The 24,452-nt window shown below is 45.8% G+C and overlaps 2 protein-coding genes and 1 long non-coding RNA gene across 5 annotated transcripts in view; 2 read left to right on the top strand and 1 right to left on the bottom strand.

The window, feature by feature from the left end:
- Positions 1-10,367: 10,367 nt before the first annotated feature.
- LOC142865787 (uncharacterized) lies at positions 10,368-13,334 on the bottom strand. Of its 3 annotated transcripts, none has more exons than XM_075999101.1 (2): positions 12,488-13,334; positions 10,368-11,729 (listed from the first exon to the last, which is right to left on the bottom strand). In XM_075999101.1, the coding sequence occupies exons 1-2, from the start codon at positions 13,332-13,334 to the stop codon at positions 11,437-11,439; spliced, it is 1,140 nt and encodes a 379-aa protein (XP_075855216.1). In that variant the 3' UTR covers positions 10,368-11,436. The 3 variants fall into 3 exon arrangements, with proteins under 3 accessions (XP_075855216.1, XP_075855217.1, XP_075855218.1); XM_075999102.1 differs by having other exon boundaries at positions 10,368-11,725; positions 12,664-13,334; XM_075999103.1 differs by having other exon boundaries at positions 11,651-11,729; positions 12,664-13,334.
- Positions 13,335-13,477: 143 nt separating this feature from the next.
- LOC142865788 (uncharacterized) lies at positions 13,478-17,732 on the top strand. The gene is made up of 2 exons (XR_012915919.1): positions 13,478-13,566; positions 17,069-17,732. It is a non-coding gene; the product is annotated as an uncharacterized LOC142865788 (long non-coding RNA).
- Positions 17,733-22,226: 4,494 nt separating this feature from the next.
- MTMR8 (myotubularin related protein 8) overlaps positions 22,227-24,452 on the top strand; it is a 144,737-nt gene continuing 142,511 nt past the window's right edge. Inside the window, exon 1 of the mRNA XM_012750001.3 lies at positions 22,227-22,458. Coding sequence (XP_012605455.1) covers positions 22,435-22,458 — 24 coding nt within the window. The 5' untranslated portion in view covers positions 22,227-22,434. The remainder of the gene's footprint in view (positions 22,459-24,452) is intronic.

Raw genomic sequence — 24,452 nt, 5'->3', positions numbered from 1 at the left:
GCAGGATGCTTAGGAACATATACTAGATGACTCTAATCTAGTGTCCATGTTATCAGAGAGCTTCCTAGAGAAATCAACTTTTCAGATGAAATCTGAAGAATGAGAAAGCATTAGCAGGATACACTGGAGGGCAGAATTGAAGGACAGAGAGAAGGAGGGGTCCAGGCAGAGGGAAACATATGTACAAAGGTCCTTAAGAGGTGTGACTGAAGTGAAGAGGAAAGGATCATAGTACAAAGTAAAGTTGAAGAGGTAGATAGGATCTGGCCCTGCCAGGGTTTGTAGACTATGGTGCAGTTTTCTGTTTTATTCTAGGGACAACTGGAAGCCACTGAAGCAGGAAAGTGCCATCAGATTTGCATTTTAAAAACATCATTCTAGCTGCTTTGTGGATAAAGCTTCCTTGCAGCTCACTTCCTGCTGTGTGGTCCAGTTCCTAATAGGCCACAGACTTGTACCACTCCACAGCCCGGAGTTTGGGGACCACAGCCTTATAGGACTGAACTTGGCATTTGAAAGAGGATGCTTTTATTAAAAGAGGCACAGTGGAAAATCAAAGACACTGGAAAAATCTGTAGACAGGAATGTGTTCTTGCCAACAAAGGGTGAGGCACTCCACGTCCCTCTGGTAATTAGCAGTAGGCCAAATCCCAAAGGACTCAAGACTCAAATACTGCCCCTAACCTCTTCTCCAGCACAGCTCTGATTTGGCCCAAATATCAAGAAGACTGGGACTCAGTAGAAGGACCCATGTCTGGGATTCAGATTCTATCCCAGCCACCAGTGTGCTGGAACTGACCTGTATCCATTAATGAGATATAACTGTTTAATTTTTAGGAATTTTATGACTAATCGATAATATCATGATAGTTTGAAATTGGTCATGGTGGGAGAATTTACATCATGGATATTGGCAAATGCTACAAATCAGGGCTTCTTTCCTTCAGAGAACTGGTTGTTAAACCTTTACCAGCACACTGCCGATCTCAGTCCTGCCACAGACTACCCATGTGGCTTTTCTATCTGCACTCACACTCTTAGTGATCTTATTTATTCTTGTGGCCTTAAATACCAGGTATATTCTGAAAACTCCCAAATTGATATCTCCAATTCAAACCTCTCTCTTAGATTCCAGACTTATACATTAGATTCATATAACCAACTGTCTATTTAACATTTCACATTTCCACTTAGATGTCTAATAGACATCTTAAACTTGACATGACCAAAACTGAACTCCCCATCTACAACCCTCTCACTCTTCATGCCACAAACTTTCCTCCTACTTTCTTGTCCATTTTATCAAATGGCAACTCTTTCCTGTTGCTCAGGTCCAAAACATTGGTGTTTTCCTCAAATATTCTGTTGCTTTCATATTCCATACCCAATCCATCAGCAAATCCTATTTGCTTTACTTTCAAAACACAGAATCTGATTGCTTATTACCCATCTCCCTTGCTACCACCCCAGTCTGTGCCACCACCATTTCTCTCCTGGATCACGTGCAGTAGCTCCCTAACAGGTCTCCCTGCTTCCTCCTTTACCCTCCTGCAGTCTATTTTCAACATAGCAGCCAAAGTTATCTCATTTAAACACAAGTCAGATCACATCAACCATCTTCTCAAAATTCTCCAAAGGCTCCCCGAATAATTTGAAGTAAAAGCTAAAGACCTAGAAGACCTTATAAGATCTAGCCCACATAATTTTTCTCATCTCATCTCTCTACTATTCCCTTCGCCTCCTTGCTAACTGCACTCCAGCCTGATACATATCAACCCTACTTTCACCTCATAGCCTCTGCCCTTGCCTAGAATACTCTTCTGCTATATACACATATGATTTATTACCTTACTTCAGGTTTTTCTTTAATATTGCCTTTAATTAAGGCACTTCTTAACTCCCTTATTTAAAATTGTAAATATTCCCCTACTCTGCTACAGCACTCCCTGTCTCCCTTCTCTGCTTTCTTTTTTTCTTTCTTTCTTGGCACTCATAATCATCTGACATACTATGTTACTTTATTTATTTTGTGTATTATCTGTCTCACAGACCAGAATGTAAGTTTCATGAGAGCAGGGGTTTTTCTCTATTTTGTTCATTGTTGTGTCATCACTGTTGTATTATCAGTGCCTAGAACAGTGCTTGAAACATAGTGGATACTCAGTAAGTATTTGGATGAATGAATGAATGTACTCTCTAATACCGCTTACTATTAATACATTGTACTATAATTTATCTTTTCACAGTAAGTACACAGTAGGTAATTAATATTTGTTGACTGAATCAATGACAAAAGCCTTTTATAAACTGTAGAGCACCCAAGAAGTGCTTTATCATGAGGAAATGGCCACCATGTTCCAGTTTAGACCACAAGGATGAGGGTGCTGTTTGCTGCTGCTGAGAACTGCCCCCACTCTTTCCACAAGAGGCAGCACTTCATTCTACCCTCCTCCCACCTTAAAAATCAATTTAAGCCTTTTTTGTAACTGGCACTTTAAAGCCAAGGTTTCTAGATTCTGTTATCAACCACATGGGAGATGACTCTGTCACATCCTATTTCTAAGTACCTGTCTGAACAGAGATGGCTCTCATTTAATCCCACCCCAGGCATCAACATCTTCACATTCTAGGTGAGAACCAGAAGTGAATTGACTAGTCCAGGGTCAGTTAGTGATAGCTCAGGGCTGGGATTCAGATTTCAAGCCTTTTGGCTCAGTTGTAAATGCCTTTGTAGACAATCTGACAAGAAAATAAACATATGAATAAATGAATTTGCAGCTTGTAGCACTCTTAATTATCAGACAGCATGTACATTCAGTGGAGTAATGAACAAGGACAGCACTCAAAGGCAGTTTTTCCACTCCTATACCATTAATCGTGGTCTACCATTGACTTGGCAGGAGCTCACCATATGCAGGGAATATAATTACATAAAGCCTCAAAGCCAGAGTTAAATATTTCCCAGAGTAAGACCCCCCTGTTTCCTAGAAGCAGGGAAATTAGTGACTGTTGCTGATGAGTACGAGAGGAGAGGTACTAAAAGGGATCATTACCAACTTCCCCTTATTCCCCACTCATTGAAACTGTGGGGAAGCCAAGAAAGAAGCTTACCTGGAAAATCATTCCTTAATACATTCATTTCTTATGTCTGTTGCTGATTTAATCATTCAGCAAGTTGTGTATTAATTGAGAACTTCCCAACACAGATGCCTGCTAATGGGGGTTACAGCAAAGTAGTAATCTCTTGGGGAGGTTGGAGGCTAATAAGTGAGAGAAGATATGTGCACGCATAATAAGGACTAAAATTTGAAAGCATTAAGTGTCATGGGAGAGGTGCAAAGAACAAGATAAGGGATTCCAAGGCATGAGGGAACACATTCAAACTTGGGGAATAGGGAATATCCTTAGAGGAAATGGCCTGGTGACTGTGTTTGGATAAAATGGGTAGGATATGGGCTTGAGATTGTTAGGAAATGGAAGGGGAGAACACTATGGGGGAAATTGTGAGGCATGTCCTGAAAATAGTGGGGAGTTCAATGTGGCTAGGCTGCAGGGTACAAGAGAGGAAAGGTGGGCACCAAGGTTGCAGAGGAAAGTTAAGACTAGCTTCTGAATGCCACTGTGAGCACTCAAAACAGCATGGGTTCACAGGGCGGATGGAGAGAAAGACAGGTCCTTCCAGCAAGATTTAAGTTTCCCTGTTCTGGCCCTGATCCTTTCTAGGATGGCCTTCCCTCATGTCTTCAGGGAATAGGACAGCCCATGGTTTTCTCTTCATGTTCAGTTCAAGCTTGTTTATACAAGGCACATTCAGTATCTAGGGAAAGACTTCACCATAGCAACAGGCTATGGCCATTGCCTTGTCCAGCAGTGAAGTGCTTCTCTCTGTCTGGAAAGGGCAGGATTTATACTGAGTGGCCACCACCTTGGCTCCCTTCCCCTTCCCAGCCTACTAGCCCTCAGCCTCAGTCAGTCATAGGCCCAATTAAGATTTTTGTTCAATGGGATATCTGGATGCTTTACCTTGTCCTTTAATGATTTGCCTGGGCCCCTCTAATTAACTGGCAAGGCCATTTTTCCTCAGTTCTATTTTTGTGTCTTAATTTGGGAGATCCAGGCCTCAAAGAATAATGTAGAAGGCTCAATTATCTTAAAGATTCCCCTTCCTCACCCTCCATCTCACCTCCTTCCCTTTCCCTCCAGGGATCTATATCATGCCACATTGAGGCTCTGTCCAAGATGAGGACTCTGATGAAGCCACTTCCACATTTAATTTTTTCTCTGGCTCATTGCCCCACCACTATTTCCAGCTCTTTTTTAAACAGCAGCCAGTGAAAAAGCCTTAGGGGGTTTAGCTAACTAGGAGCTCAATGTGAGTCAGCAGAGTGGTGTGGCTGCCAAAAAAAAAAAAAAGTTAATGCAATTTAATCAGAAAGAGAGCGCCTAGAAGGAGTGTGGCAAGAGCTTCAGCTCTGCTTTGCTGCTCCACCCTGGGAAGTAGCACTTGCTGCCTCACCACTATAATTCAGGATGCCACAGGAGGCGAGGGAATGGGGCACTGTCCTGGGAGGCTGCAACCACACTGGGCTGGTGGTACCTCACCAGACCAGGCATGCTCCTGCCTCAAGGACTTTTAATAGGTTGTTCTTTCTTCCTGAAACACCTCCTTCAGTTTTTGACATGGGCTCACTCCCTCACTTCCTTAGGTCTCTCTCTACTCAGATATTTTCTCTCCATATTGGCTGCCTTTGATCTCCTTATTTAATATAGTTTCTCCCATCACTCTCTCACTCCTTTTACACTGCTTTTTTGTCTTCATAGTACTTATGATCTCATGACTTGAATTATCTGTTTTTCCCAGTGTAATTAACATAAGCTCCTCATAGGGCTTTTGTGTATTTTGTCCACTGTTATGTCTAGAACAGTACCTGACACATAGTAGAAGTGCAATACAAATTTGAATGAACAAACTAATAGCATTTAGATTATTGTACTGTAATTTGTGTTTTCACTTGTCTTATCTCTAATAGAATTTTATCCAGGAAGCCTTGTTTTCCTCTTTCTTAACATTTTCACAAATTACATAGTCATTACCTGACATGGTGTATATTGGATGGATGGATGGATGTATTGGCAGGGAGGTTGCAGGAGGGTTTCAAACATTGGATCAGGGTTGGCCTAGACAGACTTATGTTGCCTAATACAGTAGATACTAGACACAAGTGACTACTGAGCACTTGAAATTAGGCTTGTCTAAATTGCAATGTGTTGTAAATGTAAAATACACACCAGATTTTGAAAGCTTTGGCAGAAAAACATGTAAAAATTTCATTAATGATGTTTTTATTGATTACATATTAAAATATTTTGGATGTACTGGGTTAAAATATATTTCTAAAATTAAATTCACCTGTTTTTTTCTTTTTAAATATGTCTACTAGAAAATTTAAAGTGACATATGTAAATGGTATCATATTCGTATCAGATAGTGCTGCTCTGGAGATTTGGACCACCTCCATGTTTAAACCTTGATCTTTACAAGCTTGTGATGGGGGGTGTGTATGTATGTGCATGTGTGTGTGCACATGTGTTTGTTAGAGGAGTCTCCTGTAATTAGCACAGAAAAGGATTCTTCATAATCATTGATCCTGGGGACTGGTGATAGCGGGGTCAAATAATCACTATGTTTTATTATTCTACCTCATCTTTTTGATTTCTGTCATTTCTCATTCCACCTTATCCCAAAGATGCTAGCCACAAGCCATACTGGTTAGATTTTTTCCCCTCCTTTCTTAGCTCCTTCCCACCCATGCTTTCCCTGATGGTGGCACCAGTGAAGGCATAAATGGTCCAAAGGTGAGCTACCAAGTAGAAGAGGAAAATCTAGCCACAAGCACCTTGATTATTCACACACTGCAGAATCCTCACTTTGGAAAAATCTATTTCTGCCTGATAAGTGATGTTATGCCTGTAACCAACTCCTCTGGCAGAGTCCCATACCGGATTATCGCAGGAAGGCAATAGAAAAGTAAAAGATATTGTCCTCTAAGAGAGTATGATCAAATTGGGAAATAAAATTAATGTAGGCCAGGCATGGTGGCTCACACCTGTAGTCCCAGAACTTTAGAAGGCCGAGGCAGGAGGACTGCTTGAGGCCAGGAGTTGGAGACCATGGTCTCTACAAAAAAGTTGTAATTAGCTGGGCATGATGGTAAGCAACTGTATAATCCAGCTACTTGGGAGGCTGAGGTAGGCTGATTGCTTGAGCCTAGGAGTTCAAGGTTGCAGTGAGCTAGGATCCACCATGGCACTCTAGTGTGGGCAATCCAGTGAGACCTTGTCTCTAAAACAGAATAAAACAGAGCAGAAAAAAACCAAAAACAACAACCCCAAACCCCCAAACTCAAACAAAAAAACCTAATGTGTGTGTGTGAAAAGTTAAACAAGAACACAGAACAGTCATCCAAGAAATGTTGGGCAGAATATGATTAAGGACTAAAAAAAATGACCCAGTATATTGGTGCTCTAGCAGTTCAAATCAAGGTCATCCCCAAGGGCTAAAGCAGTCAGAGAAAGCTTCCTGAAGAAAATTGTATTTGAGCTGGTCCTCGAAGATGTATTTTAATGTTACAAAGTCCTGGATTTCCAGAGCTTAAAGAGTCCTTGGAGAAATAATGTACTCCTCATTTTACATGTAACAGAGTAGTCACCCCTCCTCCTATAGCTATGGAAACGTAAAATTGAGAGTGGGGAATATGTAGCAGAGGGAATGGGGGGGGGCAGGGAACAAAACAGCAGAAATATTTTCTGTCTCTTTAAAGCTTCCCCCACTCCTTTTTTTTTTTTTTTAATTATTTTGTTTTATTTTGGCATATTATGGGGGTACAGATTTTAAGGTTTCAATAAATGCCCATTTCCCCCCCTCCCCCCCCACTCCTTTTGAGACCTGAAGCCTGGCCTACAACGCGCTGAGGCAGGTTAAGTCTTTTGTTAAGAGATAACTCAGCCATCTCAGGCCTGCGGCAGCCCCAGGTGAGCCCAGGTGGGGCTTTGTCTTCGGCTGAGATGGGATGATTAGAATAGTTAACCACAATAGCTTAGAACTGTGGGACCCTCCCTTTAAAGGCTCTGTATTTCTGCTTATGTCCAGGAAATTTGGATTTTCAGATGAGAAGCTCCTTTTTCCTCCTTTGCTGGCAAAGTAATAAACTTCTTTCCTTCTCCTCAAAATATTTGTTCTTGTTCTTCTGATGCAGCCTTGAGGACAAGTGCCGAGCTTTTGGTATCATACAGATAAAAAAACTGAAACCCAGAAAGAAAAAAAAAATCACAGGAAAAAGCTGGGATTAGAACCAAGATTTTCTGGTTCCCTGTCCTTTACTCTCTCTACCAGGTGCTGAGAATAGAAGGACGGTATTCTAGCTGTAAAATATGTTGAGAGAGAGAGAGAGAGAGAGAGAGAGAGAGAGAGAGAGAGAGAGAGAGAGAGAGAGAGAGAGAGAGAGAGAGAGAGAGAGAGAGAGAGAGAGAGAGAGAGAGAGAGAGAGAGAGAGAGACAGCGACAGCCCAGAGCCCAAATGCCTGAAGGAACTGCTCACTCTCCAAACCACACCCACTCCCAACACACACATACCAACTCACGCTCTTCAAAACCTCATCTGGGATCTCCCTTTTTATCCCCTCAAGAACATGTTAATTTAAAAGGTGAAACACATTACACTGAATTCAAATTACAGGTCAAACACCAATTCTTTTTTATTTAGTTAGAAATGGGCCATGTGTTGATGAATGGCCTCTTTGATGTAACCTGCCATCTCAAAAGCTTTGAGATTGAGAGGCCCTCCTTCTGTTCCTTTTTGTCCCATCACAACAAGGTATACAGACTCGATCTGAACTACTGTCACTGCTTGGCTGCCCCTACTCTGGCCTTTGGTGCGCAGGTCCATGGTGTTGTTGCCTTCAGTATACAGGTTGTCCCGGATCAACAAGCATTTGGTTCCAGCAAGGGTGATTCCCTGAAGAAACAACTTCTCTCTCCCTTCCCTTGCCAGCAAAATCTGAATTTCTTCCTGGTTCAACTGGAACAAGTTGCCTTCAGAATAAGAAGCTAATAACCAGGGAGGGGAATTCGTGATAATTGCTGCATCACAGCACATTCCAGTTTGTAGGAAGAGGGTGATGCAGTCTTGCCAGACCTCTTCGCTGATATCCCCTATGGACTGCATGATTCAAGTAAGCTGTCTTTAAAAGATGAATAAAGTACTTTCTAGCAAGTTGGTCTTCAAAGGAAGTTTGTTGGCAATTGGCTCAAGAAGTCTGATAAGCTGAGACTGAAATAAGCTAAAAACACAGTCTGTTTCTTATGGCCCTTCCCTAGTAGCAAGATGGTGGAGGTCTTGGTGACTTGAATGAAGTTAAGCCCCAGCTACCCTCTGCTGAGCTTTATCAAGCTACCTCTGGAGCAGGAGTGAGGTCACAAAGGCTTTGTGACTTTTAAATAGTTATCATCAACTACATCATCAGTGACCTCTGGCAGTAGCTTTCTATAGCTAGGAAAATAATGGGGTTAAAATACACCTACTTAATTCCCTGGGGTCCTATGGGAAGAATACCAAGACACAATAGTAGGATAACCCTGGAAGTAGAACCTAAGTGGGCAATAACTGAGCTGGAGGCTTAGATGTAAGACAGAACAGGTGAGAATGACTGCAGCAAGTAGTATCTCATATGTTGGCTAATCTTGCTGAGACCTGAGCTCTAGGTACAAAGTCAAAAAGCCTACAGGCTTACCATGTTCACAACTTCTTTGGGGAGCATCACAAAAGCCTCCTAAGTGGTTTTATTGCTTCCAGACTCTAGGTTATCCTCTAGCCTACACCAGCGGTGAGTCTAGAGCTATTCACCCAGTCGTTCAACAAGTTTTCAAGTATTCACTATGTGCCAAGAACTTTTCTAGGCACTGGGGTACTGTAGTTGTTAGGGACCGGCTTCTTGCACCCCGCCAGGCAGACGAACAAAGACACCAAGGATGCAATTACTCAAGAGGAGCTTTATTTTCTGGCTAGCCAGGGTCTAGGCCCTAGAGTGCCAGCGCAGTGGCCGCTCTTACAGGCAAGGACCCTGACCAAAGCTGGGGCTCCCCTTTTATCCCCCCACCCTCTTGAACACCCGCGCTGTACAAGCTGATTGTGCGTGTTAGTCTTTAAAATGATTGGTGGACTGGTAGCCCGCCGGCGGCAAAGGGGGCTTTCTCCCTTATCTGGCCCCATACCTATGCGTCCAGCTGCAAGCAAGCGATTCTCAGAAGCAGAAATATGCGTTTAGCCGATAGCTCTACCTTTGGGCCCCAAGCTAGCAGTTTCCAGGAGCCGATTACTCCTCCCCTGGGCCCATTTTCTGTTATCCGGGCTCGCACAAGTGAGCCAGCAGCTTTGGGGTGCAATCAGGCCTTTACATTCCCCCCTTTCTTTAGACCATTGACGAGCACTCTTGCTCGTCCCTTGTGTTTAGCTTTTGGTATTGTTGTTGCAATACTAGAAGCTGTACAGTGCTAATCCGCTCTTTTATAAATGCCACTAGTTTATTAACTAGACAAGGCCCAAACGTGAGGGCTAAGAGTATTATAATGAGTGGGCCCAGTAGGGTGGATATTAGTGTAGTTAACCACGGGGAGCTGTTAAACCAGGACTCAAACCAGCCTGCTTGCTGTTCGTGTTCTCGTTTGCGGCGGGCAAGTCCTTCCCTGACCTTAGCCATGGATTCTCTAACAACTCCTGTATGATCTGCATAGAAACAACATTCTTTTCTAAGAGCAGCACATAGTCCTCTTTGCTGGAGGAACATTAGATCTAGCCCCCTCTGGTTTTGAAGCACTACCTCGGATAGGGAGGTTAGTGACTTTTTTAGGTGTGAGATGGACTCTTTTTTTTTTTTTTTTTTTTTTTTTTTTTTTTTTTTATTTTTTTTTGAAAACTCTGGAAATATGAAAGATGGACTCTTTTATTCTCGCTATATCCTCATCTATGGCTGCTCTTAGGCTATGAAACCCCTTTTGCTGCATTGCCAGGGAAGAGATACCAGTTCCTGCTCTGATTGCTCTTAAGCCAAAAAGAGTAGCCAAGGTTATGGCTGTGATGGGCTCTCTTTTTCTTTTAAAAATTAGGTTAGCAGCTCTTTGCCCTATCATACCCTCATACATTGTCTCTTCAGTGTGGTATATTATTCTTGGGAACACTAATACCATTATACAGTAATCTTCAGACTCATTGAAAATAGACATATTAAGGCAAGGAGTCAGACCGGTCTTGGAACAAACCCACCACCCACCTGGCCCGGGGATAACCCACTTTGTTTTTTTAGATAGGCTTAGCGTCCTGTTACCTTTGGCACAGAGTGGTGCATGGCTGGGAGGCACTGCTCTTAAACAGATACCTTTACCAAGAACTGACTGGAGGGTGAGTCTGGGGCCCTTACGATCCCACTGGCACGTTTTAGGGGAGTCTTCTGAAGACAGGTTAAAATAAGTGGCCAGCCCCACTGCCTCATAAAAAGGGGACCTTATGTCATAGCACAACCAACAGGCCTGTGTGGCATTGGGACTTGTACGGTTCAGTGCATTATATGCTGCTGTCAGCATTTTCTATAAGGGATCTGTGAGCTCTCCATCGGGCGATGGGCCTCGGGGACTACTTGTGCTAGCCATTAGTTTGTGGAGAGTCCCTTTGCTGGAGGTGGTCTGGGGTGCTGCCGGGCTGGGCCTGGCAGTAGCTGGCCATGGATGTAGTACCTGGTTGGGTCTTACTGCTGTTGGGAGCGGGGTAATTTTAAGTTTGATATATATTAGTGAGCAAACGTGCGGTCTTTGGTAGAGACATATCTCCCATGAGAGTCCTGTTATCTACCGCCTATCTTTCTTTCCCTTTTCTGTAAATTTTACCCTTATTAGGTTGCAGTCTCTGGCATACCTGTTTTTAGTACAAGGTTGGACATAGGACATGCTAATGAGAAGAGGTTGTGCCTGCCATTTCTATTCCCCATCATTGGTGGTCACACACCACCATTTGGCACAATAATAACTTCTAATACCCCCACACTGACGGTTTTCTTGAGGGGGCCGGAATCTCGGACAGGCATAGAACCCATTCCGACTCATGGAGGTTTGTTCTATATCTTCCCTCTATGGTCCAGTTACCCAAGTACTGGGGATTGGGGCAGCACCAGGGCCTCCTGAGGATATCGCTATTGTCTGTGCTGGCTTTTTTAGGGGGTTGACTTTTTCTAAGTTAAAATATAAGTCCGGCCACCAACTGTTTAAGGGGGCCACCCCAGAGGTCACGTTCTAGACCTCATGGGTTTCTTGATTGACAATTTCTCATGTCAGACTATGGGGTTTGTGGGGATTGAAATTGTTCATCACACTTATAACACCCCCACCCATTAACAAAATGCTCTTAAGGAGATATAAAACAAACCCTGCATACATTTTTGTAGTGAGGTCCAATCTCCAGGTGCCACAGCCCCAAGTCTGAGTCTAGACAGTATAAGCAGTAGTCCAAGAGGAATAGGACTCAGCTGGCTTCTTGTGGCGCTGCTGCTACTCGAGTCAGCCTGACCTTCAGTGGGTTCTCTGGGTCCACCGTCGCTCTCTACTGGCTCTGGCACCGTTCTAGGTCGTTCTTGTTGGCTGGTCTTACGTGGGAGTGGTGTATCCAAGTTGATATGCCGTCTACCTTGAGAGCAGTGGGGGTAATGAGAATAATTTGATGAGGTCCCTTCTACCTGGGCTCTAGGGTTTTACTATTATGTCTCTTTACCCACACCCAGTCACCCGGTTGGTGCAGGTGATAAGGGAGGTCAGCATCTGGTCCTGCCGCATCGTATACGGCCTGAAGTGCTGGCCATATCTGACTGTGGACATGCTGTAAGGCCTGTACAGCTTGTAATATTTCTTTAGGGTGTTTTGGAAGTGCCCCACTGCATTTTGGCCTAGGCACCACTGGTGGGGGAGTACCATATATAATTTCAAATGGAGTTAGTCCCAGATGGTAGGGGGTGTTCCGGACTCGGAACAGGGCGAAGGGAAGGAGGGTCACCCAGTCTCCGCTAGTTTTTAGTGCCAATTTAGTCAAAGTCTCTTTTAGTGTTCTGTTCATTTTTTCTACCTGTCCTGAGCTCTGGGGGTTATATGCACAATGTAACTTCTAATTGATCCCCAGGGTTTGGGCTAATTTTTGATTTATCTGACTTATAAATGCAGGTCCATTATCGGAGCCCATTCTTTCTGGCACCCCGTATCTAGGGATAATTTCTTCTAATAACTTTTTGGCTACAGTTAGGGCAGCTTCATTTTTAGTAGGGAAAGCCTCGACCCACCCAGAAAATGTATCTATCATGACTAGTAAATACCGGTATCCGTATTTCCCAGGTTTTACCTCTGTGAAATCTACTTCCCAGAACAGTCCTGGCTGCCTCCCCCTTTCCCTCGTACCTGTGTGAGTCCCCTTGGTTTTTCCCGGTTGCATAACCTGACAAGCTTGGCAGTCATGGACGATATCGGCGGCCACCTGTCTCTGTGACTTGAACCTCAACTGAGCAGTATCTAGCAGCTGGAGCATTTTGTTTTTTCCTAAATGGGTGGTCTGGTGTAGATGCTGTAACACATACCGTCCCAAAGCTTCTGGCATTATCATGCGATGCTCTTTGTCCCATATCCATCCGTCCTCGCCTTGGTGTGTATTTTTCTGTTCTTTGGCCCAGGCTTTGTCTGTCTCTGTATAGGTGGGCACTGGGGGTATCTGTACCATTCCCGGAGGCGGCAGGCCGGGGCCCGTGTGTAGGACGCTTAGTGGCATGCCCTCGTACGCAGCCTTTTTGGCTTCTGCGTCTGCCTGCCTGTTTCCTTTTGCTTCTAGGGAGTCTCTACTTTGGTGTCCCGGGGTGTGGACTACCGCCACTGCCTTTGGCAGTAGGATGGCTTCTAGCAGGTGGAGAATCTCGGGCTTGTGCTTGATCTCTTTTCCCTCTGCCGTGATGAACCCCCTTTCTCTGTAGAGGGTCCCGTTTATATGCACCGTCCCAAATGCATAGCGACTGTCGGTGTATACAGTCAGCCTCTTTCCCTGAGCCCGGCGGAGTGCTTCTGTCAGCGCTATTAGCTCTGCCTTCTGAGCAGACGTTTCCTGTGGAAGGCAGGCCGCCCAGATAAGCTTGCCCTGGTTATCGACTATGGCCGCCCCTGCATACCTGTGTCCTTCTCGGACGAAACTGCTCTCGTCCGTGAACCAGATGAGGTCGCTGTTCGGAAGGGGGCGGTCCTTCAAGTCTCTCCGGGCCATCTGGGTTTCAGCCAGGATTTCGAGACAGTCGTGCTCGGGTGCTGCTGATTCTGGAACAGGCAGGAGCGTTGCCGGATTCAGGGTGGCGGGGGCCTGGAACTCGATGCGAGGTGCATCCAGCAACAGTCCTTGGTAGTGAGTGAGCCTTGCATTTGTGATCTATCGCCCCGGAGGCTGCTTTAAAACCCCTTCTATGGCATGCGGAGTAGTGACTATCAGTCTCTGTCCCAGGGTAAGTTTATCAGCATCTTTTACTAATAGGGCTGTGGCCGCGATCACTCGTAAGCACGCCGGCCATCCGGCTGCCACCGGATCTAACTTCTTTGACAGATAGGCCACTGGTCTCTTCCAGGGCCCTAGGGTTTGTGCGAGCACCCCCTTTGCAATGCCCTTTTTTTTATTTATATAGAGGTGGAATTCTTTGGTGGGGTCAGGGAGCGCTAGGGCAGGTGCTTTTAGCATGGCCGTTTTTAGGACTTGGAAGGCATTTGCCATTGTCTCAGTCTATTCTCATGTTTGCCCTGTTTTGCATTTTTCATATAAAGGGCGGGCCTTTTCCGCGAACCCCGGGATCTAAAGGCGGCAGTAACCCACCGACCCCAAGAATTCTCTTAACTCTCGGCTCGAGGTCGGTGTGGGTATTTGTAACACAGTCTGCTTCATAGCTTCAGTCAGCCACCTTTGGCCCCCTCTTATCTTATACCCGAGATAAGTGACTTTATCTCTGCAAATTTGGGCCTTCTTTGCACTGGCTCTATACCCCAGCTCGCCGAGTGTTTTAAGTAAGTCTCTGGTACCTTTTAGGCAAGTCTGGGGGTCAGGGGCAGCCAGCAGCAGGTCATCTACATACTGCAGCAAGGTTACCTCGGGGTGGTTGGCGCGGTACTTACTCAGGTCATCTTGGAGGGCCTCGTTGAAGAGGGTGGGTGAATTTTTGAACCCCTGAGGCAGCCTGGTCCATGTCAGTTGCCCATAGACCCCTCTCTCTTCGTCCTGCCACTCAAAGGCGAAAATCTCTTGACAGCGTGTCGCCACAGCCAAACTGAAGAAAGCATCTTTTAGATCTAGAACTGTATACCAGGTTAACGTGGGAGAGAGCGAGCTTAGCAGAGTGTAGGGGTTTGGAACGGTAGGGTGGATGTCCAGAGTCCTTGCATTGACTTTTCTAAGATCTTGTACTGGTCTATAATCTTTTCCTCCAGGTTTCTTTACCGGCAACAGGGGTGTATTCTAAGCTGACTGGCATTTTCTGAGAATCCCACTGTCTAGGAGTCTCCGAATGTGGGGTGTTATCCCAGCCTTTGCCTCCCGGGACATGGGGTACTGTCTGACACGAGCCGGCTCAGCACCCGGCTTTAGTTTGATGTAGAGGGGCGGCCTGTGCTTGGCCCACCCCGTACCCCCTGTCTCAGCCCAAGCCATGGGAAATTCTCGGAGCCATTGATCTATACTGTCTCCCCTGCTCTTTGTGGGCTGGTACAGTCTATATTCATCCGCCTGTGTCAATGTTAGAACCTGGGTGACCCGGGGGCCGCTGAGGGGTCTGCCTTCATTGTCAGTTACCATTATCCCCCCCTCTTCGAAGTGAATTCGGGCCTTGAGCTTGGTGAGTATGTCTCTGCCTAGTAGTGGTGTGGGGCACTTAGGAATGACCATGAAAGCGTGACTCACTTGTCCTGTTCTCAAGTCTAATCTTTTCTGTGTGGTCCACTGATATAACTTAGTTCCAGTCGCTCCCCGCACCCAGCTGGTCCTTTTAGATAATTTCCCTTTATCTTGAGTTAGTACAGAATGTTCAGCCCCGGTATCTATGAGGAAGTCTACTGGATTCCCCTCCACCTGTAGAGTTACCCTGGGTTCGGGGAGGGGAGCCGAACCCCGTCGCCCCTAGTCATCCTCTGCTTGACCCACCACCATGACCCCTTTAGATCCCCCCAATCCCTGCCCCCCTTTCTTCTTGGGGCACTCTTTTGCCCAGTGCCCATGTTCTCTACAACAGGCACACTGGTTCCTGTCAAGCCTCTCTCTCTGGAATCTGGGCCCTGCTCTGTTCTCTGATCTTTCCTCCCACCTTCTCTCTCTCTCGGCTAGCAAAATTTTAGCCATTTCTTTATTTGCTTTCCGCATCTCTCTAGCCTGAAATTTTCTGTCTTCTTGTCTTATCTTCTCTGTCTTTTCTTCTGATGTCTCTCTATTATTGTAAACTTTTTCTGCTACCTCTAATAGGTCCTGTAAGGTTTTTTCTCTTAGTCTGTCTATCTTTTGCACTTTTCGCCTTATGTCTGAAGCAGCCTGATTCACAAAGGCCATCATGACAGCGGCCTTACTTTCTTCTGAGGTGGGGTCTATGGGGGTGTACTGCCGGAAGGCTTCCATGATTCTTTCTAAATATGCTGCCGGGCTTTCTTCTGGGCCCTGACGCACATCTCCTACCTTGGCCAAATTAGTCGGCTTTCGCGCCGCCATGCGGAGACCGGCCATCAGAGTCTGGCGGTAGACCCGGAGACGCTCCCTACCTTCAGCCTCATTGTAGTCCCACGGAGGTCGTTCAAGGGGGAACACTTGGTCAATTGTCTGTGGGTTCGTTGTAGGTCTACCATCTTCTCCTGGGACCAATTTCCTTGCTTCCCCCTGTATCCTTTCTCTCTCTTCCGTGGTGAAGAGCACCTTAAGTAGCTGTTGGCAATCATCCCAGGTGGGCTGATGCGTGAAGAGAACAGAGTCTAATAGGTTAATTAAATCTTTAGGGTTATCAGAGAAATTAGAGTTTTGGGCTTTCCAGTTATAAAGATCACTGGTGGAGAAAGGCCAATATTGGTAATTCTGTGTCCCATCTCCCCCCCGGGGTCCGACTGCTCGCAAGGGGAATGTTTTCACAGGCTCTGGGTCGGGGGTTCGACCTGTGCGCTGTCTGGTGCCATAGGCTGGCCCTTCTTCCCCTCCCACAGCACTTAGTTGGGGCGCTGTTGCCTGGGAGATCGTGGGTGTTGTCCTGGGGTTATAAGGAGGAGGGTCATCAGGCTCGGTCAGCCCAATCAAATCTGGGTAAAGGTTGGACTCCGGGAGCACCTGGGTGGATGGGGAGTCCTGCTGTTCTTTCTTAGTACTACCTCGCACAGTGAGGACCTCGGAGCACCCCTGGGTGGATGGGGAGTCCTGCTGTTCTTTCTTAGTACTACCTCGCACAGTGAGGACCTCAGAGGACCCCCTAAAGGGCGGCACGAATGCTTGCATCCAAGGTGGGGGATCTCGCACTAAATCCTGCCAGACTATAATGTATGGAATCTGGTCTGGGTGCCCAGGGTGCCCAAAGACTTTCTCTTTTACTTTTTTTACCATGACTCTGTCAAAGGATCCCTCTCTAGGCCACCCGACATTAAACTCGGGCCATTCAACTTTACAAAGGGTGACTAGTTTGCCCCTCCTGATTTCCAGGGACAGACTACGGGCCCTTTCCCTCATGTCCTTAAAGTGGCCTGTTAGGAGAGAGAGAGGCGTTGTCATGGCTTGCCCCATGGTTGTGGCGGAGTCCTAGGGCGAGGGCCCCCCTCAGGGCTTAGGCTGGGGCAGGATTCCTCTGAATCTACTATGGGCAGGTGGCGGTACCGGCACTGGCCTAGGGCAGAGGCCTCTGGGGTGAGGATCCGACAGCAGATGACACAACGGGGACCTTTGGCCAATGCTGGTCTGCCCCGGATCGTGGCTCTAAGGTCCTCCTCTGCTCCTCTTCGCAGGTTTCCTAAATTGAAAATCTTGCTCTCGAGACCCATGCACACTCTCACTCTCCCCGGTGGTAACAAACAATGATGACAGACAAAACGTGATGACAGACAAAACGGACAACAGAAGCTAGACAGACTACAAGAGACAATGCCCTAACCTGGTCCGGACTTCCTTTCTCCGAATTCCTCCTGGCCCCCGCCTCTGGCGGCGAGACCAGTACCGGAGTCCTCCCGGAGCCAGAGGACGTCTCCGTCTGGCTCCGACCGGCGACCCTCCAGCGCGTCCGCCTAGGTCTTGTGCCGGCTTAGCAATCCTGGGAATCGTTCCTCGTCCTACTACACACTCGGCTAGTCCGGGTGTGGGGTCTCGCTCACTCCTCCCTCAGCTTTGTGCTCTACTCAGCGGATTGCAGGGGAGCCTTATCCCGGACGAGCCCCCAAATGTTAGGGACCGGCTTCTTGCACCCCGCCAGGCAGACGAACAAAGACACCAAGGATGCAATTACTCAAGAGGAGCTTTATTTTCTGGCTAGCCAGGGTCTAGGCCCTAGAGTGCCAGCGCAGTGGCCGCTCTTACAGGCAAGGACCCTGACCAAAGCTGGGGCTCCCCTTTTATCCCCCCACCCTCTTGAACACCCGCGCTGTACAAGCTGATTGTGCGTGTTAGTCTTTAAAATGATTGGTGGACTGGTAGCCCGCCGGCGGCAAAGGGGGCTTTCTCCCTTATCTGGCCCCATACCTATGCGTCCAGCTGCAAGCAAGCGATTCTCAGAAGCAGAAATATGCGTTTAGCCGATAGCTCTACCTTTGGGCCCCAAGCTAGCAGTTTCCAGGAGCCGATTACTCCTCCCCTGGGCCCATTTTCTGTTATCCGGGCTCGCACAAGTGAGCCAGCAGCTTTGGGGTGCAATCAGGCCTTTACATAGTGAATATAACAGAGACAAACTGCTGCCTGCAAGGAGCCGACATTCTAATGGGGAGAAACAAATAATAGATACTACTAGTATCCTTTTCACTGAAAATATTTTATGAGCCAAATACATTTTTCTTCCAGATTTTCTGTTTTACTCCCAGACTTTCTCTGTGACTCTGAAGTCAACTTTTGTCAAGTCACTGTCTGTGCCTCAATTGCCTCTGAAATGATACCAACTTGCCTTAAAGAGGGGACATTATAAAGAGCACCTAATGTTAATGGTGGGGAATATCTGGGATACCTCTGAAAATTCATTTATTTAACAAATATTTATTGAGTACTTACTGTGTGCCAGGGCTATTCTAGACTTTGGAGATCCAACAGTGAATAAAAAGTCCCTGCCCTTGGGGAGCTGACATATTAGAGAAGGAGACAATAAATGACAAATATATTTATAATATATCAGATGTTATTGATAACTAAGAAGAAAAAGAGTTTTAGGAGTATAGACAATGCTAGAGAAGAAGCAGTTATTGTTTTATTCTATATAAGGTGCTAAGGTAAGGATTCTTTAATACAGTGACATGTGATCAGAGACTTGACAGAGATGAGAAAGTGAATATGTAGATAACTGGGGAAAGAGAATTCTAGGCAGAGGGAATAGTAAGTGTAAAGGTCCTGAGGCAGGAGCATGTCTGGTGTATTTGAGAAAAAGCAAGGAGGCCAATATGACTTGAGCAGAGAGATAAAAGGGTGATAAATGATATAGTCAGAGAGGTACTGGGCTTAGATCATATGTAGGACTTCATACTCTATGATTAGGTTTGATTTTTACTCTGAGTTTGGGGGCCACTAGACAGTTTTAAACAAAGGAGTGACTTCATTCTAGATTCTAGATTTTAGTCCCATAGAAGATGCTATGTAGCATAGAGACTCTGGAGGTCTAGAGTGGCTGGGGCCCAAACATGGAGACCAATTAGGAGACTGCTACAACAATCCAGGCAAGAGATAAGAGAGGCTTGGGCCTCTCTTGGTACAGGAGTTAGAAGTGGTTGGGTTTGAATAATATTTACAAGGAAGAGCTGATAAGATTTGATGATGAGTCGGGTATGAGATACTAGAGAAAGGGGATGCCTCCAAGGCTTTTGGCCTGAACAACTGTGTATGGTTTGAATGTTTGCATCCCCTCCAAAATTCATATGGAAACTTAATTCCCATTGTACACAGCATTCTTCCCCTCCAGAGGACACAGCGTTTAAGATGTCTTCTTGGAAGCAGAGAGGGCAGCCCTCCCCAGACACTGAATCTGCTGGCACCTTGATCTTGGACTTCCAGCCTTCAGAACTGTGACAACAAATTTCTGTTCTGTATAAATTACCCAGTCTTGGGTATTTTCTTATAGCAGTACACACAGACTTAGACAATCTGGAAGGATAGTGTTGCCATTTCCTGAGATGGAAAATACTATGGAAAGAGCAGGTTTGAAGAGGCAGGTGGAAATCAAAAGTTCTATTTTGGACATGGTAACTTTGAGATGCCTCTAAGACCTCCAAGTAGACATTTCAGTAGGCTGTTGAATATTATATAAGTTTAGAATTCAGAGGACAGATTAGGGCTTAGAGATAACATTTTGGGAGTTTTCCACAAATAGATGCTATCTAAAGCCATGAGACTGAATGACGGCACCCATGGAATAAGTGTAAATAGAGAAGAAGACCAAGGTCTGAGCCCTGGCACCATTTCAGTATATAGAGATAGGTAAGATGAGTGGAAAAAGCAAAGGAGATTGGTAAAGAGAAGTCAGAGAAGCAGGAGAGAGAATGGTGTCTGTCCCTGAAGCCACGTGATGAAAATGTATCAAGGGGAAGTGATCAAATACTGCTGAGGGGAACAAGAATAGGTCTCAGAAGGAGAAGTGGATTTTGCAATGGCGAGATTATTGGCAACTTTGATAGGAGCAGTTTGGTGGAGTCATGGGGGCAAAGACTGATTATAGTGGTTTCAAGAAAGGATGGGAAGAGAGGAAAAGAAATGGTGACAAAATGGATTTAGACAAATATTTAGAGGAGTTTTGTTATAAAGTACAACAAAGAAATGGGGGGATGGAAAAGGTGGGGGCCAGGAATATGGATCAAAAAAGTTTTTGGGGCCAGGCACGGTGGCTCATGCCTGTAATCCTAGCACTCTGGGAGGCCGAGGCGGGAGGATCATTTGAGCTCAGGAGTTCAAGACCGGTCTGAACAAGAGTGAGACCCCGTCTCTACTAAAAATAGAAAGAAATTAGCTGGACAACAAAAAATGCATAGAAAAAATTAGCCGGGCATGGTGGTGCAGGCCTGTAGTCCCAGCTACTTGAGATGTTGAGGCAGGAGGATTGCCTGAGCCCAGAGTTCACTCATTGAAGGCAGATTATATAGGTTCACATGCAGGGCAGCAAGTAGATTTGGTTGTAGAAGTTACCTTCTGATGGCTTCTATTTCATTGGTGAACTAAGTAGCCAGGTAATCATCTGAGAGAGAATAGAACAGAAGTGTTCAATGATCAAGTTGAGGAAGGGAAGAAAAACACCAATATTTATTGTGCCCTTATGATGTTCTTGTCATCTCACATATATTACATCTTTGAATTCCCATAAGAATGGGCTTATTGATGAGAATGGGTTTATAGATAAGAAAACGAAGGCCCAGAGAGGTTGTAATCCGGGTAATTTGCCCAGAGTCATGTATCATTAGCAAATAGCAGAGCCAAAACTTGAACCTGGTTTGACTATAGAGTCCACACACACTTTTCATTTTCTCAAACAGCACGAAAGTCTGAGCAACTGGGTGGTACCATTTGTGGAGAGAGGGACAACATCAGAAAGAGCATGTGGTAGAGGTAGGAGAAAGCAGGGGGGTGGGAGTGTGTGAAAGACGAGCAGTTTGGTTTTGGCTATGATGTCTTTAATGTGCTAGCAGGAACACACAAGTGGAACTCAGTGGGCAGTTGGAAGTTCTAAATTTGAACTCAGAAGAAAGGTCATGGGACTTAAGATGTAAAGTTGGGAGTCTCCTAGCAGGGAGTAAGAGTTGAATCTGTGGACAAGATCAAGATTACCAAGGGAAAGAAAAATAAAGAAGAGAGGAATGAGGATAGAAGCTGGAGAGATGGCTAAAAAAGGACAAAGAGGAGCTGGAAGGGAGGCAAAGAAAGAATAGTTAGGGATGCAAGCAGTGAGTATACTTTATTGGAAAGGCCAAGGGAATAAAGAATATCAAAAAGGAATATGAATCAACAGTGTTTAATGCTGTAAAACAATAGAGAATGAGCAATGAGAAAAACTGTTCGGTTCAGCAATTGGCGTTGAGGATGATGTTAATGAGTCAACTGAGGGGAGTGTTTAGGGAGGAGTGAGCTTGTTATGAAGATGTGAAGGTGATGATAAATAGACTAATCTTTTGAGGCATTTGGCACTAAAAGGACTGAAAATGATGGAGTTGTTCAAGGGTTCAAGGGAAAATAAGGCCATGGATCCAGGGAAGAGCTTTAGGCTAGGGAAGAAGGCAGACTATCATAAGAGAGTAGATTTGCTAGCAAGTGTGGGCACTCAAAAATAAAGAAATCGCTTTGTAGGGGACATGAGATTGCAAACCAAAATATTGCAATCAATAATAGAGCTAGAAATGACCCCGGAGATAGTGGCCAATGCCCTCATTGGCCCATCAACCCAGAGAGGTGACATCATTTGCCCAAGGTCACACAGCAAGTTAGTAGAAGACCTGAGAGGAGTAGAAGCCAGATTTTCTAACACCTAGACTATTATTTTTTTCCATCGCAAATTCGACTAAGAGCACACCATTTAGGGTCTGCTGAGAGCTGGTCCAGTGGGCCCCTCCTTGGTCCTCTTCTCACATCTGTGATGGCAAAAGTTATGAGGCTACTATAGTAGTCCAGGTCTTAATTAGGTTGATGGCAGCACAAATATAAAGGAGAAGATAAAGAGGAGGATATACCTGTGCATATTTCACAAAATATTCTATGGTGACTTGCCAAAGGTCTCACAGCTAGAAAGCTCTTCAGAAACCCAGTTGCTAGCATGGGACAGCCTGCAGGTTACCATCACTGTAATATTAGAGTAGTGGAGCGACATTGGTGCTCAGAGCCCTTATAGCATTAAGGAATGTGAGAAGGGTGGCTGTACTCGAGTCTGGAGACCTAAGAACTGGCCCAAATCTTGAGTCTAAACCCGAATAATCAGCTCCCTGAAGAAAAGGGCGTTTGCCAGGAAGCAAGATGGCGAGAGCGGCTACGGGTGAAGTGTCGCGATAGGAGCCTCCGCGAGGATCAGGTGACTGAGAGTTTGAGCCAGGACTGGGAGGGCGGGGATAGGAGCCCGGGTTGGGCCAGGAGGCGGCTGGAGCAGTGGCGGGAGTGGCGCCGGCAGCCTGACTAGCACAGAGGGCTTCGGGTGGCGGGAAGTACGGTCATGGACCTTATCACGGTACCTAAGGTAAGAAGACTAGTTAGGCGAGCCTGGGAGCCACAGGTTCCCTCTCGGTGCTCAGTCGGGAGCCCAGGCACACCCCCTCAGCCTTCTCTGGGTGCTCTTTGACGCCCCCTTCTCGCGCCGGGACCCGCGTTATCTTTCTTGGTCCACACTTCCCTTTCAACCAAACTGAACTCTTCTCTTCAGGACCCAACTGCGCACGGCGGCGGAGCGGGAAGAGGTGGTTTGCGCCACCGTCCCGCTGCGCGACACTGCCCCCGCGACTGGTGGGCGCCTGCGACTCGCTCTCTACCCTGGCCCTCAAACCACACCTCCTCCCGTATCCCAGCTTTTACCTCACACCCACCCTTACTCCAGCTTGTTATGCTTGCCTCACTTCGCGAATACCCCACATGGAGTCGGCTCTTAGAGTTACTTCCTTTATCCAGCGCTTTCCGACCGTCCTCTAAGCTCCCCATACCCCAACAGAATAGTCAGCCCCCAACTACTGCCCAGACCGCCATCCCCGCCCCAGCTCCCCGGCGTACGTGCGTTGGTTTTGGGGGCGACAGCATGGCGACAGCATCTCTCCAGCCCAAGCTGAGCTATTGGAAAAGAAAGGAGGTGGAGCAGATTGGATCTGGCCCTGCTCAGCCAGGAGAAACTCAAGAGGTGGCATTGGCAGGCCAGTTGGCGCCTGTTTATAGCCAGCCCTCAGTTAAAGCTGCCTCTTTTTCTCACTCATCTTTTTAGTTCTACTCTCTTCCTCCCCAGCGCCAGCCCTTTTTTTATTGCAAATCCACCTCCCTCCTTTTCTTTTTCCTATCTAGGACTGGGGAATAGTGAAGAGTTCACAACTAGTCTGGAGTTATTTTTTTCTGTTGATCCTAACAGACCCCGACCCCACTACAGTGGCCCAGGTTTCCTGAAGTACATATAAAAAACCCAACATGTTTAATGGAAAGAACATGGATTTTGAAGCCAGAAGACTTGAATTAGAGTGCTGGTCCCCCTAACTACTAGCTGATGACTCTGGACAAATTATTTAATCTCTCTGAGCCTTGGTTTTCCTCATCTACCAAATAGGGATAATGAAATTTGCCCTGCTCACTTCATAGGGTGATTGTGAGGATTAAATACAAGGATGTGTGTGAAAGTGTTTTTGTAACTAACTAGTAGTGTTCTACCCATTGTTAGCGTAAGACTCTGATGCTGCCTGATAGGCAAAGCAGCAACTCCAACCTTCAAACCTTACCTCTCTTGACTCCCTCCTCTTCAGGGCCCTTTTCTATGAAAGATAACCACATCCCTTGTAGCAGCTGGCACATATTGAATATTTATGTGGCAGGCGCTGTGCTGAATGTTTTACATGAAATAGTACTTCAGTCCTTAGAACAATCTATAAGAGCAATACTATTATTGCCATGTCACAGATGAGGAAACTGAGATCCATAGAAGTAGAGTGATTTGCCTAATAGAGATAGGATTGCTCAGTTTCAGACTGGTACAAGGACGGGGTTCATTCTCAAGAAAACTTCAACTGGCATCATGGCCAGACTCCATTTGTACTGCATGAATGATGTTGTCAGTCTTGAAATACAAATAAAAACTACAAATGAAGATGTAGTTCTTTAAGGAAAATTGGCATTTTTTTTTTTTTTTTTTTTTTTGGTGCCTGGCAGGGCTGTGTTACCCACAGGTGGTATATTGCCATGAGTCTGTTTTTTTCCAAGTTTCTAGGAAGGATTAGTGTCGTACTAATGGCTAGGTATTAAAATGGCCCCCTCTTGGTAACTCACTGTTTCCACAAAAGGGAGAGACATCTGTCTTGTCCATCTTAGAACAAAGTAATAACTATGAGTTTGTCAGTTATTAGTTGTGCATGTCAAGTGCAAAAGGGACTTTTATTTTTGGCTCTTGCTGAGTCTTTTTTTCTTACCAGGAAGACTTTTTTAAAAAAATGTATTTAAGTACAATGCACACATTGACAAGTTTATAGCTCAATGAATGTTTACAAA

This window comes from Microcebus murinus, chromosome X (genome assembly GCF_040939455.1).
Source record: "Microcebus murinus isolate Inina chromosome X, M.murinus_Inina_mat1.0, whole genome shotgun sequence".
In the NCBI taxonomy this organism is placed as follows: domain Eukaryota; kingdom Metazoa; phylum Chordata; class Mammalia; order Primates; family Cheirogaleidae; genus Microcebus; species Microcebus murinus.
Note: the sequence above shows the minus strand (reverse complement) of the source record. Positions and strands in the feature narration are given on the sequence as shown.

Coding starts and splice junctions, on each gene's coding strand:
- LOC142865787 (XM_075999101.1), bottom strand. CDS start 13,334: ATGGCCCGGAGAGACTTGAAGGACCGCCCCCTTCCGAACAGCGACCTC. Junction 11,730..12,487: donor AACCAAGGGGACTCACACAG/GTACGAGGGAAA, acceptor ACTGCTCTCAAG/GTAGACGGCATATCAACTTG.